This window comes from Tasmannia lanceolata, unplaced genomic scaffold, assembly GCF_043159265.1.
Source record: "Tasmannia lanceolata isolate RefF3 unplaced genomic scaffold, GAP_Taslan_0.1 ptg000007l, whole genome shotgun sequence".
NCBI lineage: Eukaryota > Viridiplantae > Streptophyta > Magnoliopsida > Canellales > Winteraceae > Tasmannia > Tasmannia lanceolata.
Genome location: NW_027518684.1, coordinates 16,592,494 through 16,605,379, shown reverse-complemented (window position 1 = coordinate 16,605,379; position 12,886 = coordinate 16,592,494). Strand labels below are relative to the sequence as shown.

General features: G+C 39.0%; 1 protein-coding gene across 1 annotated transcript; it reads right to left on the bottom strand.

Moving 5' to 3' along the window:
- Positions 1-839: 839 nt before the first annotated feature.
- Positions 840-6,771, bottom strand: LOC143882113 (calcium-binding protein CBP-like). Its single transcript, XM_077385537.1, has 5 exons — positions 6,212-6,771; positions 1,719-1,765; positions 1,462-1,637; positions 1,213-1,231; positions 840-1,101 (listed from the first exon to the last, which is right to left on the bottom strand). The coding sequence occupies exons 1-5, from the start codon at positions 6,720-6,722 to the stop codon at positions 997-999; spliced, it is 858 nt and encodes a 285-aa protein (XP_077241652.1). The 5' UTR covers positions 6,723-6,771; the 3' UTR covers positions 840-996.
- Between the last annotated feature and the right edge of the window lie 6,115 nt (positions 6,772-12,886).

The window sequence follows — 12,886 nt, the reverse complement described above, 5'->3', positions numbered from 1 at the left end:
CCTAAAAAGGTTGTGGCCCAAAAATCATTTCCGTATGTTGATCCTAACCCTCCAATTCTAATGTTAGAGGGTTGATCCTAACCACCTATAGATCGGAGGGTTAGGATCAACTTATGGAAATGATTTTTTGGGCACAACCTATTTAAGCTGTGGCCCATCTAATGGACGGTTTGGATCATCCTATGGTGCGGGCCGTACCGTACTTTTAATAAAGTGAGGAGTGCCCTCATCAAAATACAGTAGTGCTGATATCATTTCCCTATGTTAAACAATAATCCGTAAAAGCTGTAATTCGAATCAATTATGAAGTTTTCCTTACTAGTTATCCTTTCCTACATTAAACCTTCCTCCTTGACCAATTAATAAACCTACTCTTTTATACACACTTCTTATTAGCTTCCGATGATGCATTTATTACATGCTTTATGTTGGCTTTCAACGACACTTCCCACATGTTTTAAGCTTAACTCTTTTTTTTTTTTTTTTTTTTTTTGTGTTTTAAGCTTACATCAATTTTTTTTTTTTTTACTTTTTTAAACCCATTACTTTCTGCTTCAACTTCTTACATTGCTTCTTACACTACTTCCACTTTGGCAATATAAGATTACATTCTCAGAATTAGATTTTATTTCTATATGCTGAAGGGTAACAAGCAAAAGATATCAATATTTTCTCTTTTGGTTTCAATTTCATTATTTTCTTCGTGCAAAGGCTTGGAAAACAATCAGCTCTTCATATAACCAATACACACATTAGAAAGAAAATGCTTGGAAAACAATCAGCCCTTCATATAACCAATACACACATTAGAAAGAAAATGCTTGGAAAACAATCAGCTCTTCATATAACCAATGCACACATTAGAAAGAAAATGAAAAGTTACACCCACATAACACACAATGTATCCAAAGTAAAACCGAAAAAAGAATATACACAAAAAAAAAAAAAAAAAAAGAGAGAGGAGAAAACACTCTAAAACCAGTTCAACTACTACATCTATGCAATCAGGAAAGGCAAAACGGTCAACATGAAGCTCTCGTAGGTGAAGGTGGCCGAACCACTATACATGGTGTCCTTTTCCTTGAACTTCTCTGTAAGCCCCTGCACCCAATTAATACAAACAAAATACATCAATAAAACTATATATTTTCATTATTTAAAAAAATTTATAAAACCAAAAAGAAGAGAAAATTCCAAGAATTTACGGCTTACCTTAACCGTAAGGCAACACCTGAATAAGTTGAAGACCAACCAAAAAAAGAACAAAAAATTAGAAAAGGAAATCAATAAAGTATCCATTTCTACAATGGCTAAAATGACTAATTTTGTTATGTACAAAATACCCCTCTGCATGAAATGCTCATATCAGGGAATTGAAATGGAGAAGAAAAGAATAATTAAGAGACAAAGAAAGGAACTGAAAAATAAGAAAAGATATAAAAATTTAAAAATAAGACATACTCAAAGAAGTTATCATATTCAATTGCTTTGTTCCTCCCTGCGCTACGATCGTACTTGGATACGAGTAAGTCCAAGATGACTGGGGATATCGAAAATCCGAGGCTAAGAAGAGCATCTCGGAGCTCCGACGCATCGATCGTGCCACTCCGATCCCTGTCAAACCTTTCGAAAATTGCCTGATATTACCAATATAGAGATATTAGAATAAGTAAAAGAACTCATCAATAAGCATTTATAAATTGTTGTTTGAGCATTACCCGCCAGTTCTGTAGACTGTAATACACAGAGGTGAATTCCTTTGGTCCTGTGGTAAAAGAAGAAAAAGACAATCATTCACATGATGGAGAAAGACAAAAAGATAAAGACTGAGCATTTATCCCTCAATCTTATTCATACCAGATACTTCACTTATAAAACAACCAATTACTCCAAAAGCTTAAGCAGTTGCAGAAGGCGTTATTTAATCTTTTATACTTTAACACTCCCCCTCACGTGTGGCCCTTCTTCTTAGGGTTGGCCTACACGTGGTACATGTGGCCCCTCTTTTTTTGGGTTGGGCATTGCATGTGGATTTTTAAAATCAAGGAGGTTTGACCCCGGGCAATTTGCCCCGATACTATGTGAACAACCAATTACTCCAAAAGCTTAAGCAATCGGAGTTGGCGTTATTTAATCTTTTATACTTTAAAATCACAAATCAAATTGAACTCTATGGTCTGTTTAGATGCAGTTCAAATCATGGGATGCAGTTTAAATCGCATCCCAGGATAGGTAATTTTTATGGAGATAGGAAATAGAAACCTACCCGGGGTTTCTGCCGTTTGTTTTACAGGTAAAAGGAGGATGATAGGAATTAAAAAATAAAAGAAAAACTACATTTACATCCTTTTTGTTATTTTCTGTTTTACAATATGCTATTAGTGGCTTTTCTTTCATCTTCTTCCCCGTTTAGTCCTGCGAGCTTCTTCCACCAGCAAGCTTCATCCATCAGCTATTTCTTCCACTGGCAAGCAGATTCCAACAGCGAGCTTATTCCACCGGCGAGGGATATTCCACCAGCAAGCTTCATCCATCAGCTATTTCTTCCACTGGCAAGCAGATTCCAACAGCGAGCTTATTCCACCGGCGAGGGATATACCACCATTTCCGGCGAGCTTCTTCCACCTCACATTCTCTGCTTATTTCTCGGGGTGAGAGAGAGAGAGAGAGAGAGAGAGAGAGAGAGAGAGAGAGAGAGAGAGAGAGAGAGAGAGAGAGAGAGAGAGAGAGAGAGAGAGAGAGAGAGATGCTTTACCTGTGGAAGAACCTTGTTTTTGGGTTCTTTCTCAGGGGTGGTGTGGGATGCCACATCACCCGACAAGGGCCCAACTGGCCCAAGAACCCCGACACTTTACTCATACTCCACCGGCATTTTTTTGCAACCAAGTGAAGCTTATGCTTATGTGGCGTCCCACTGTCCATAAACAATCCCTTAAAAGTAGTAAAGTAGAATGAAAATCATGAAAATTTTTCATCAATGGTTGTTTGCTTAACATTGAAAGCAAAATTTCGAAAATCACCATTCACCTTGTCAGTGCCTTGTTGGCGCCCCCATTTCCCATCATTTATTTTCCTCTCGTTACGAGAGGAAAGTGTCAGAATCCCCCCCCCCCCCCCCCCTCTCACGTGCCTAATTGGTCTTAACACATTTCAAAAAAAATTGGTCGTAACACAAATAAACAACAAAAGAGATAGAAAAAGTGGGGGAGAGGTTGATTCAAGACAGAAAAAGAGGGGGAGAGAGGTTGATTCGAGGCAACTGGACCTCCTAACAGTTCAATTCGAGAGGAACCATAACTCTCCGGAAAACAAAGTTTTTTTTTGTTGCCAAATTCTCCTCCTTTTCATTAAGATATAAATTCTTAAATACAAGCACGGGGAGTGCCACATCACTACCCTATTAATCCACTTACATGATGCATAAACAATAACTAACACCCATAACTCAAACACATACCCATAACTACATAATAACCACATACTAACCCACGTACACCACTAACATGCACATCTCTCTCTCTACCTTTTTAAGCCGGAAACGATGGCACATCCCCTTTTTCCATGACGACTAGGGTTCTGTTTCATCATAGCCCCTTTCTCCTATCCCTGTTGTGTGCACCTTTTTACCATCCATGTTGGTGCACGGATCAAAATCCTCTTTCTCCCATCCCAACTGTACCTAGTTTAATCTCAAAGCTCATTGTCTTCCTACTGAAATACTCCACTCCTCTTCATCATTTCTTCATTTTTTCTCCTTTCGGTAGCTTTCTGAAAGTTGCAAAAACGTTGATCCTTTCCCTTTTAATCTTTGCAAAAACGGGTTAGGTTCTCCCATGACCTCACCTGCTTTCAGCCCTCTCTATTCGAGCAAAGGATGTTGAAAAGTAGAAAATCTCTCGCTCTCTCTTACGGAATCCATGATATGAATTTTCACATTCTCCTCTTTGATCGAAGCAGTGGGGATTGGAGAGGATAAGTATGGCAATGAGGAAATTACATGCATCTCTTTTAGGAGGAGTTGAAGAACGCAAAAAGGATTTCTTTCCCTTTTCGCCGCTGCACCTGGAACGATCAAACAGAGGTCGGAATGGGGAAATTTTACTCTCCATTCCTTTCCCTTTTCTTCCCGATCACATCACCCCTTTACATTATATTTAGAAATAAAAGTAATCCATAATTCGAGAAATATTGCTCTGATATTCGCACTCTTTTCTAATAGCACCCTTCTTTGCTTCAGTGCTGGCACGGTTCCTTCCCGACATCAAACCAAAGTATTAACTCTGAAGGATTTCAAATTTGAAATGAAGTTTAAGCATTTGTACCTTTTGTTCCTAGAATAATAGCTTCAATTTTCAAAATTTGCTGTTTAATTATCATGCAATCTGAACTGGGAATAGCCTAACATACACTAAGAACTTCCAAGGCAGATCATTCTATAAAGAACTAAAGATGCAGGACTGCCATTCTGCATATGTCTTAACAGCCTCCAAGGCTACACGGCCAGCTCTTGAATTTGCTTTCCTCTATTTCCAAAATCTATATTCCAATCACAATTTTAAATATTCACTATTATCGACATGAAACAAATGAAATTTTTTCTTTTTCACGCCTACCAAAATGCATAAAACAACCGAAATGAATATCGAAACCACAATTATAAGTGTACTATAGTAATATACCATATTATATGTGGTACATAATTATATTTACATGAATTAAATGTAAAATGTGATGTATGCATCATGTATAAATATTTATATGAATTGAACGTAAAATGTGATGTATGCATTTTTTTTTGAATCTGTGTGATGTATGCATTATGCATAAAAATTTATATGGATTGAATGTAAAATATAGTATGTACGAATTATCAGACGTGTTTAATGTTGTTTAACCATTATGCATGACTCTCTTGCTTATGTGATGATTTTTAAGTGTTTATTTGCTTATTCTAGCATTTCCTGAAGGTTCATCTTAAAATGCTATTATTTGCACATATTTTTCATAAGGTCTTGTAATTTTACATGATTTCTACTGAAACCCAAATGTTTCCATTTCCGTGACAACCCGAAACCAAAATTTAAAACCTTGATTCCAACGCACTAGCCAGAATATATTATACCTTCTATTCTCCTATGCCTTAATCTTTCTTTTAGATCAACACTACTCACATTCTTTTCCCTTATATTTAGGAAAGGAAAATGACAATTTCCATCCTTTTTGTTTGTCTTTTCCTACCAATTACTAAAGTTTCACTTCTTTTGTTTATCTGATATGGATATGTGCACAGGGTGGGGGGTGAAAATATCATTTCTCTAATAATAGGACTCAGTTCCAATGCTAGACTTGAGGGGCTACTATAGAACAGTCAAAGAGAAGGGAACAATGGCTAGAATTCCTATAAATGCTGGGATAAGGGTGAGAATGTCATTTCCAAACAAATATTTAAGGAAAAATTGCCAATGGGGGACATCAAAATACGAGAATTGCCAATGGGGGACACACTTTTGAAAAATTGTTAAAGAGGGTTGATAACCCCCTTTTGAGATCTGATAATCCCATTTACAGGGTTGATAACCCCCCTTTCAGAGACTTGATAACCCCCATTTTGTCCCTCTCTAACAATTTTTCAAAAGTGTGTCCCCTGTTGGCAATTCTCGTATTTTTTATGTCCCCCATTGACAATTTTTCCAATATTTAATATTGCCAGCCAATCAATAAAGTTTTTAAATAAAGAAGGGTGTCGTTATCAAAACAAGAATGAAATAATTAACGGATTACCCCGCACAAAAAGGTAGCATTTGGGCGATGATTTTTCCGCCCCCTGTAGGATAATACGCCCCATTTTCAACGTGATGTGACGTCAAAAAGCGTTAAAGTGTCTGCCCACAATTCCCATAAAAGTGGGGCGCATTATCCTACAGAGGGCGAAAACATCATCTCCCTTTCTCTCAGCCAACATGCATCGGTGTTTCAGAGCCCTGTGTTGATCACAAAACCAGTAATCCCAATACCCTTCACCCCTTCATCCCACCACATAAAACCCTAATAAAAACCAAAAAACCAGAAACAAAAACCCCAGATTTCTGATTCCAGTCATCTAAAACCCTATCACAGAGCAACAAAAAAGACACCCAGAAAGGGGTTTCGATTACAAAGAACAATAAAAACCCAAAACTATCAATTAAGAGAAAGAAGAAGGTTAACTGACCGATCTTTCGGGAATTAGTATTGGTGAAGAGATACATAAGAAGATGAACTGTTCTAATACTGAAACTCTGATTGTACGAAGAAAGTGCCCTCTGCAACTCTTTATCATCTATAAACCCACTTCCATCTTGATCTGCTAACTGGAAACAAGCCACAAGGCTAGGGTCAGTCCCCGGCGGGAAAGCCGACGGCACCAGCGATGCAAACGGGCTCCCGTATGGTGCCGGACCTCCGGCTGCCGGAGAAAATCCTGCCGGAGGTGCTGACGTGTACCCTCCTCCTTGATATTTGTTTTCCTTCGGAGGTTTTTGTCCTGGCGGTGGCGCGTAGGGTGCTGACGGAGCAGCATAGGGGGCTGACGGTGCACCGTAAGGAGAGGAGCCGTATGGTGGAGCACCACCGTAGGAGGCGGCGCTGTATGGTTGCGCCGCCGGAGGTGCACCATAAGGGGCCGAGCCGTACCATTGTGATGGAGGTGCTCCGTAGCCGGAGTTGGGTGGGTGTCCTGCCATTTTTATTTTCTAGTTTTGGGAGAGGCGGTTTTGTTCTTGTTCGGATATTATTATATAGGAGTGTGTGTTTACGAATATACCGATGTGGAAAGGGAAATTTACGAAAACATAGAGGCTTTATTTGGATAAAGTTTCTAGGAAAATTTGCCAATGGAGGACATCAAAATACGAGAATTGCCAGCAGGGAACACACTTTTGAAAAATTGGCTAAGAGGGACGAAATGGGGTTATCAAGTCTCTAAAACGGGGTTATCAAACTCTCAAAAGGGGGTTATCAACCATCATTAACAATTTTTCAAAATTGTGTCCCCCGTTGACAATTCTTATATTTTGGTGTCCCCCATTGGCAATTTTTTCAAGTTTCTAAGCAAAAATGAGAGGGAGAGCGCAAAAATTGGAAATCTCCAACCTTGGTTCCACCGCCAAAAATATATAATCGGTGGTGGACGATGACAAAGCAATGGGACGGGAGACTGCTACTTTCGTAAAACTCATTTTGATATGTACACCACCCATTTTAATTTTAACGTATTTCTTAAGTAAGACTCCTCTTAGTTTAACTTTATTTATGTAAACTATGTTTAAACCAAGAACCAACTATGTTCCTACCTTGGTAATTTTATAATCTTATATTTTTAATACTTAATAGAAAATTCTTGTGATATAAGATATTAAATAAAGACATAGATTTATTTTCCAAGGGCGCCCTTGCAAAAACCAGCTACAAGGGTGTCCCCATTGGTTCTTCTTTATATGTAGTGCATTTATTGTGGCACAAAAAAAATATGAAAATGATATAAAATAAGGGATTTGTTAGCATCCATCACAAAAGGCATTTCGCAGATGGTCTGTTGAATGTCCGACCAACCACACAGGCTCACTTTTTAGCAGCTTTTGTCTTCATTCACGAGGTGGCTGGTTTGACATACAACACACAATATGTGAAGAGGGCAAGGTTTCTATGCTCGAGCTCAGGCTGAGCTCGAGCTCATAATACACCATCTCCCATAGTTGTTTGACTCATCTAACCCATTTATTCTATAGGACCTCACATAGATAGGATATTACTAACAAACCATCTCCATATTATAATCCTAACCATTCAATCTATAGAGAACATCTTCTAACCATCCGTTTTAAACCTCCACAAATCATAAACCTAACCATAACCTACAATCCTAACCATAGCCATAAACCATCATCCTAATCACAACCTATAGAATGAATGGGTTGGATGAATCAAACAACTCTGGGAGATATGGTTTCTGAGCTCTAGCTCAGGCTGAGTGCAGGGGGGTCCCACCATTACGGGTCTAGGGAGGGCTAGCAGAGGGCTGTTTGCGAAAGACAATATATGGACACTAGCAAATCCCATAAAATAAAAGTAACAATGAATGCACTTAGTTGAGAAAGACCAATAGGAGCGCCCATGTAGATGGGTTTTTGCAAAGATGGCTTTCATCTTATCATTCTTCTTCCTTAATATATGAATTGTTTGTCCGGCGGCACTCATGGACTGCCCTTCGCTGGTTGAGTCTCCCTTGGTGCCGTTTGGGTCTTTTGCGATGGACGCTAGCAAACCATAAAATAAAAGTAACAATGAATGCAATTAGTTGAGAAAGACCAATAGGGGAGCCCATGTAGATGGGTTTTTGCAAGTATGCCTTTCATTTTATCATTCTTCTTCCTCATTATAAGAACTAGTAAAAATGCACGTGCGATGCATGTGCTATCCATTTAAATTATCCATTTAAAATTGTACAGACCACATCATAGGTTAATCTAAACCGTCCATGTGATGGAACACAAAATCAATACGTTGTGCCCGTAAAATCATTTCCATAGGCTGATCCTAGCCCTCCAATCTATAGAGGTTTCCATGATTGTTGTTCCTCTTAAGTTGCCCAGAATTCGTCAATATTTTTACAGGTGTCCTGCATTCGTAATATCAACATTTTTGTAATTTGACCCGCACATAGTGAATAAGGAAAAGTAGATTTTTCGTCATTGTTAGGGGTGTAACTTGGGTGTCAACCCGACCCAATTCGGGTTGGGTTGGGTCGGGCTGACCCGATTTGATATGGTACCAATTGTTGACCACCTCAACTCAAGACAGGTTGTTTTGGATTTTGAGAACCAATAGCGAGTCACCAATAATCAGTTTTTAACTCACAATTGGGGTTGATTTTTCCCTTCAGATGGAACCCAAATTTGGGTTTCGGGTCGGGTCGGGTTGCCCGACAGCCCAACCCTACCCAACTCAATTTTCCAATTGGGGTTGATTTTTCCCAACCCAATCCAACCCGATTTGCGAAAAAGCTTAACCCGACCCAACCCAAATTTGGGTTGAACCCGTCCTGCGTGGGAACATCCAAGTAACAACGACGGTTTGAAATTATATATAGTGCTAATGTTCTCACTACCATATTTTATAATGGCACTACTCACCGTATTTTGATGATCGCACTCCTCACTCTATTAAAATGTACGGTATGGCCCGTACCCTGTGTCGGTACTTTTCGTATGTAGATTATGATTTAACCCTGAAATAATTTCTCATAGAGATAGATGTTAGATATCAGCAAAGGGGTTATTGGTAAAAGAGTAATGCTGACGTGTAAATCCCAGACAAAAACAAAAGAAATTTCTTTTGGAAGGGCCACTTCCTACATAGGTTGTGCCCAAAAAATAATTTTCATAGGTTGATCCGAACCCTCCGATTTATAGAGGGTTATAGGTTGATCTAAACCGTTCATGTGATGGAACACAACATCAATCGGTTGTGCCCGTAAAACCATTTCCATAGATTGATCCTAGCCCTCCAATCGATATAAGCTGATCCTAGCACTCCAATCGATAGGGGTTTCCATAATTGTTGTTCTTCTTCAGGTGCCTGGAATCCATCAATATTTTGCAAGTGTCCGACACAAGCGGAAATAACGGCAAAGGGTGGAAGAACTTAACCCATCATTTTGCCTTATATATATATATATATATATATATATATATATATATATATATATATATATATATATAAGTAGTTAGATTAGATTATATTAGATTGGATTAGATTGTTTGTCCGGCAGTGATGTGCCGCCTTTCATCTTTCATCGGTTGAGTCTCTCTTGGTGCTCGTTTTGGCCGTCTTAGTCTTTTTTGATGCCAGGTGTTGGTTTTAATGACTGACATTTGTTTGAAAATACAACCCTTTAAACAGTTTTTTTTTAAATATCATTTTCAGGCTTGTCTGGTTTTCCCCAGCAGGAAAGAATGTGAAGAAAAATATAGGATTCTCACTTTTAGTATAGTAAGGATTTTTCATTTAATAATACCATTTTTAAAAAATTACAATATTTTATCCCAGTTAAAAACATACTTGGTTTCACCCGTATGAGTTTGAAAAAAAAAACCAATTATATTTTTGAAATAGATAGTTAATTATACATTTCGGAAAATGAAATATAACTTACACAGTTGGCCGTTGGCGCTCTTATAAAATAGGGAAATGATAAATGCGCCCCTTTTCATCACATGGGACACCCAACTGCAGTGTATGTGGCAATCAAATACGTTGAGTCCTTCTGACGGGAAGTACATCAGCCCGTCTCCTGTCCTTGATACACTGCTGCTGAGTGTCCCAAGTGATGAAAAGGGGCGCATTTATCATTTCCCAGAACATATTAGAAAATATTAAGTAAAGGAATGATAAAATGAAGGGAGCCCTTGAAAAAACCCATCTACATGGGCGCTCCTATTGGTCTTTTTCGAACGTGGATCTCCCTCTGGCGGTGGGAATCTGGTCCAATGTCATATTGGACGAGTAAAGAAATTTTGGTATGAAGTAAATGCATTCCCGCCGTCGAAGTCTTGCACTAACTGCACGTTATGGTAACCTCTATAGATTGGATTTCAACGGTTAGGATCATCATATGGAAATGATTTTAGGGCACAACCTATTTAAGTCGTGGCCCGTAAAATGGACAGTTTGGACCATCCCTTAGAGTGGCCGTACATTTCATTTTGAAAAATACTAGGCCATACGGAGACCACTCCATAGGATGATCTAAACTGTCCATATGTTAGGTCACAACATAAATAAATTGTGCCCTAAAAATCATTTCCATAGGATGATCCTTGCCCTTCTATCCTCACGAGGAACTGCACATTGTGGAAACCTCTCTCTCTCTCTCTCTCTCAGAGAACATTTCCTACACACTTGTGTAGGTAAGTTACCTACACACTACCTTAAAATACAGTGGGGGCCCACATTGTTTGGGTGATCCAAACAATTCATTTGAATAGTCCTCACATAGATAGGGTGTCCACAAAAAATCAGATCCATAGGATCATCCCAACCCTACGATTTGTGGAGGTAAGATGGACGTGTATAAACCTTCACAAATTAGTACATTTTTTGCCTCCATAGTTTGAATGGTTAGGATGATCCTACGGATCTGATTTTTTGTGGACACCCTATCTATGTGAGGACCATTCAAATGAATTGTTTGGATCACCCAAACAATGTGGGCCCCCACTGTATTTTAAGGTAGTGTGTAGGTAACTTACCTACACAAGTGTGGGATGATCCTATGGATCTGATTTTTTGGGCACCCCCTATCTATGTCAGGGCCTATCAAATGACCGGTTCGGATCACCCAAAAAATGTGGGCCCACCATGTTTTTAGCGGTCACCTCATATAAGCTTATATGAGGGGCCGCTCACAATCACTTTCCCCTATATATATGAGGGTTATGATCATCCAATGAAGGTGGTTTTTTGGGCACGACCTATTGAAGTTGTGACCCAACAAATGGACGGTTTGGATCATCCTATGGGGTGGGCCATACAGTACTTTTTGAAAAATACTGGACTACACGGCCACACACCATATAAAAACATTAAGTTCAAATTTACTTCTCGGCTAGTGGTATTTTGGTAATTCTATTAGACTCCAAAATTAACTCCACAAGTCCTCTCTTGTTACGGGTGTCAATGGATCCACTTTGGATCGTATCCACCTTTGTCTTGATCCATTTAGATCTTTTCCTTTCCAAAGTGATTTATGGAATCTATTTTCTAAGTTTTCGTCATGGTCTACATAGAATCCGAGCATCCATCATCAGAGTGTCTAGGTCTTGAAAACTCGGTACACGGGCTTAGGATTAGGGTAAGAAAGAAAGGAGGGAGGGAGGGAGAGAGTTGGCTTTTCAAGACGTCCTAACTATCCCTCATGAATAGACATAAATGAATGAAATTTGGTAGGGTATCCTCCATTTGGATCTAGGACACTCCATCGAGGTCACAATCCAAAACAATTTCGGACCTCAGGATACATGGATCTAATGAACATGGTCCAATCCAGTTGCTATGCCCAAATAACCGATTCTTAGTGTATAGATCAATTGACACCCCTATTTCTTGTCTTCTTGTACTAGTGCCCCAATAACCGATTCTTATTTTTTTAACGAAAATTGATTCCCTTTTTCCTAGCAACATGGTCCATTCCAATTGCAACTCTCTTATTAAAATATGTCAATTATTGTCTGCTTATAAAAATGTATTGGGGAGTGATATTTCCCCCCCTTGGCGGATATCTCCCATCACACACACACATATTTTTTCTACAAATTCTACTTTTCCCCTTCTTCCTTTTCTTTTTCATTTTTTTTTGGATCTCGGCCTGGTGGCTGCTAATGTTTTCCTAGCTGTGCACTATTGGCTGCTATTGTTCATTGTTGCAGGCATTTTTGCCTCTTGTGGCCACTTTCTTGAAACATGCGACCTTTTTTTTTCCTCCTCACCCCTCTTATGATCAGAGAGAAGGAGAAACATCAAGCCCTCCTCTCCCCCCTCCATTCGCGAGAAGTTAAAACCATGGGAAACACTACCCAAAGGTCATAGTAGTTGTTCCTCTCGTCCTTTGTGGATGGATTGCATATATGATATATGTCTAAGTACATTGACGTGAAGGTCCAAGACAGCACGACTAAGGTTAAGTTCCAATTTTGCTGCCACAAGGGACTATTAAAATCTATTGTCGAAGATGAGATTATCATATACTGTTTTTCTTCCCTTTCCCTTCCTTTTCCACTCGATTCGCTGAGAATGCGAACCCCCAAAAGAGGCTTATTCCCTCTGTTTCTCCTTACCTTTTTACCTTCTA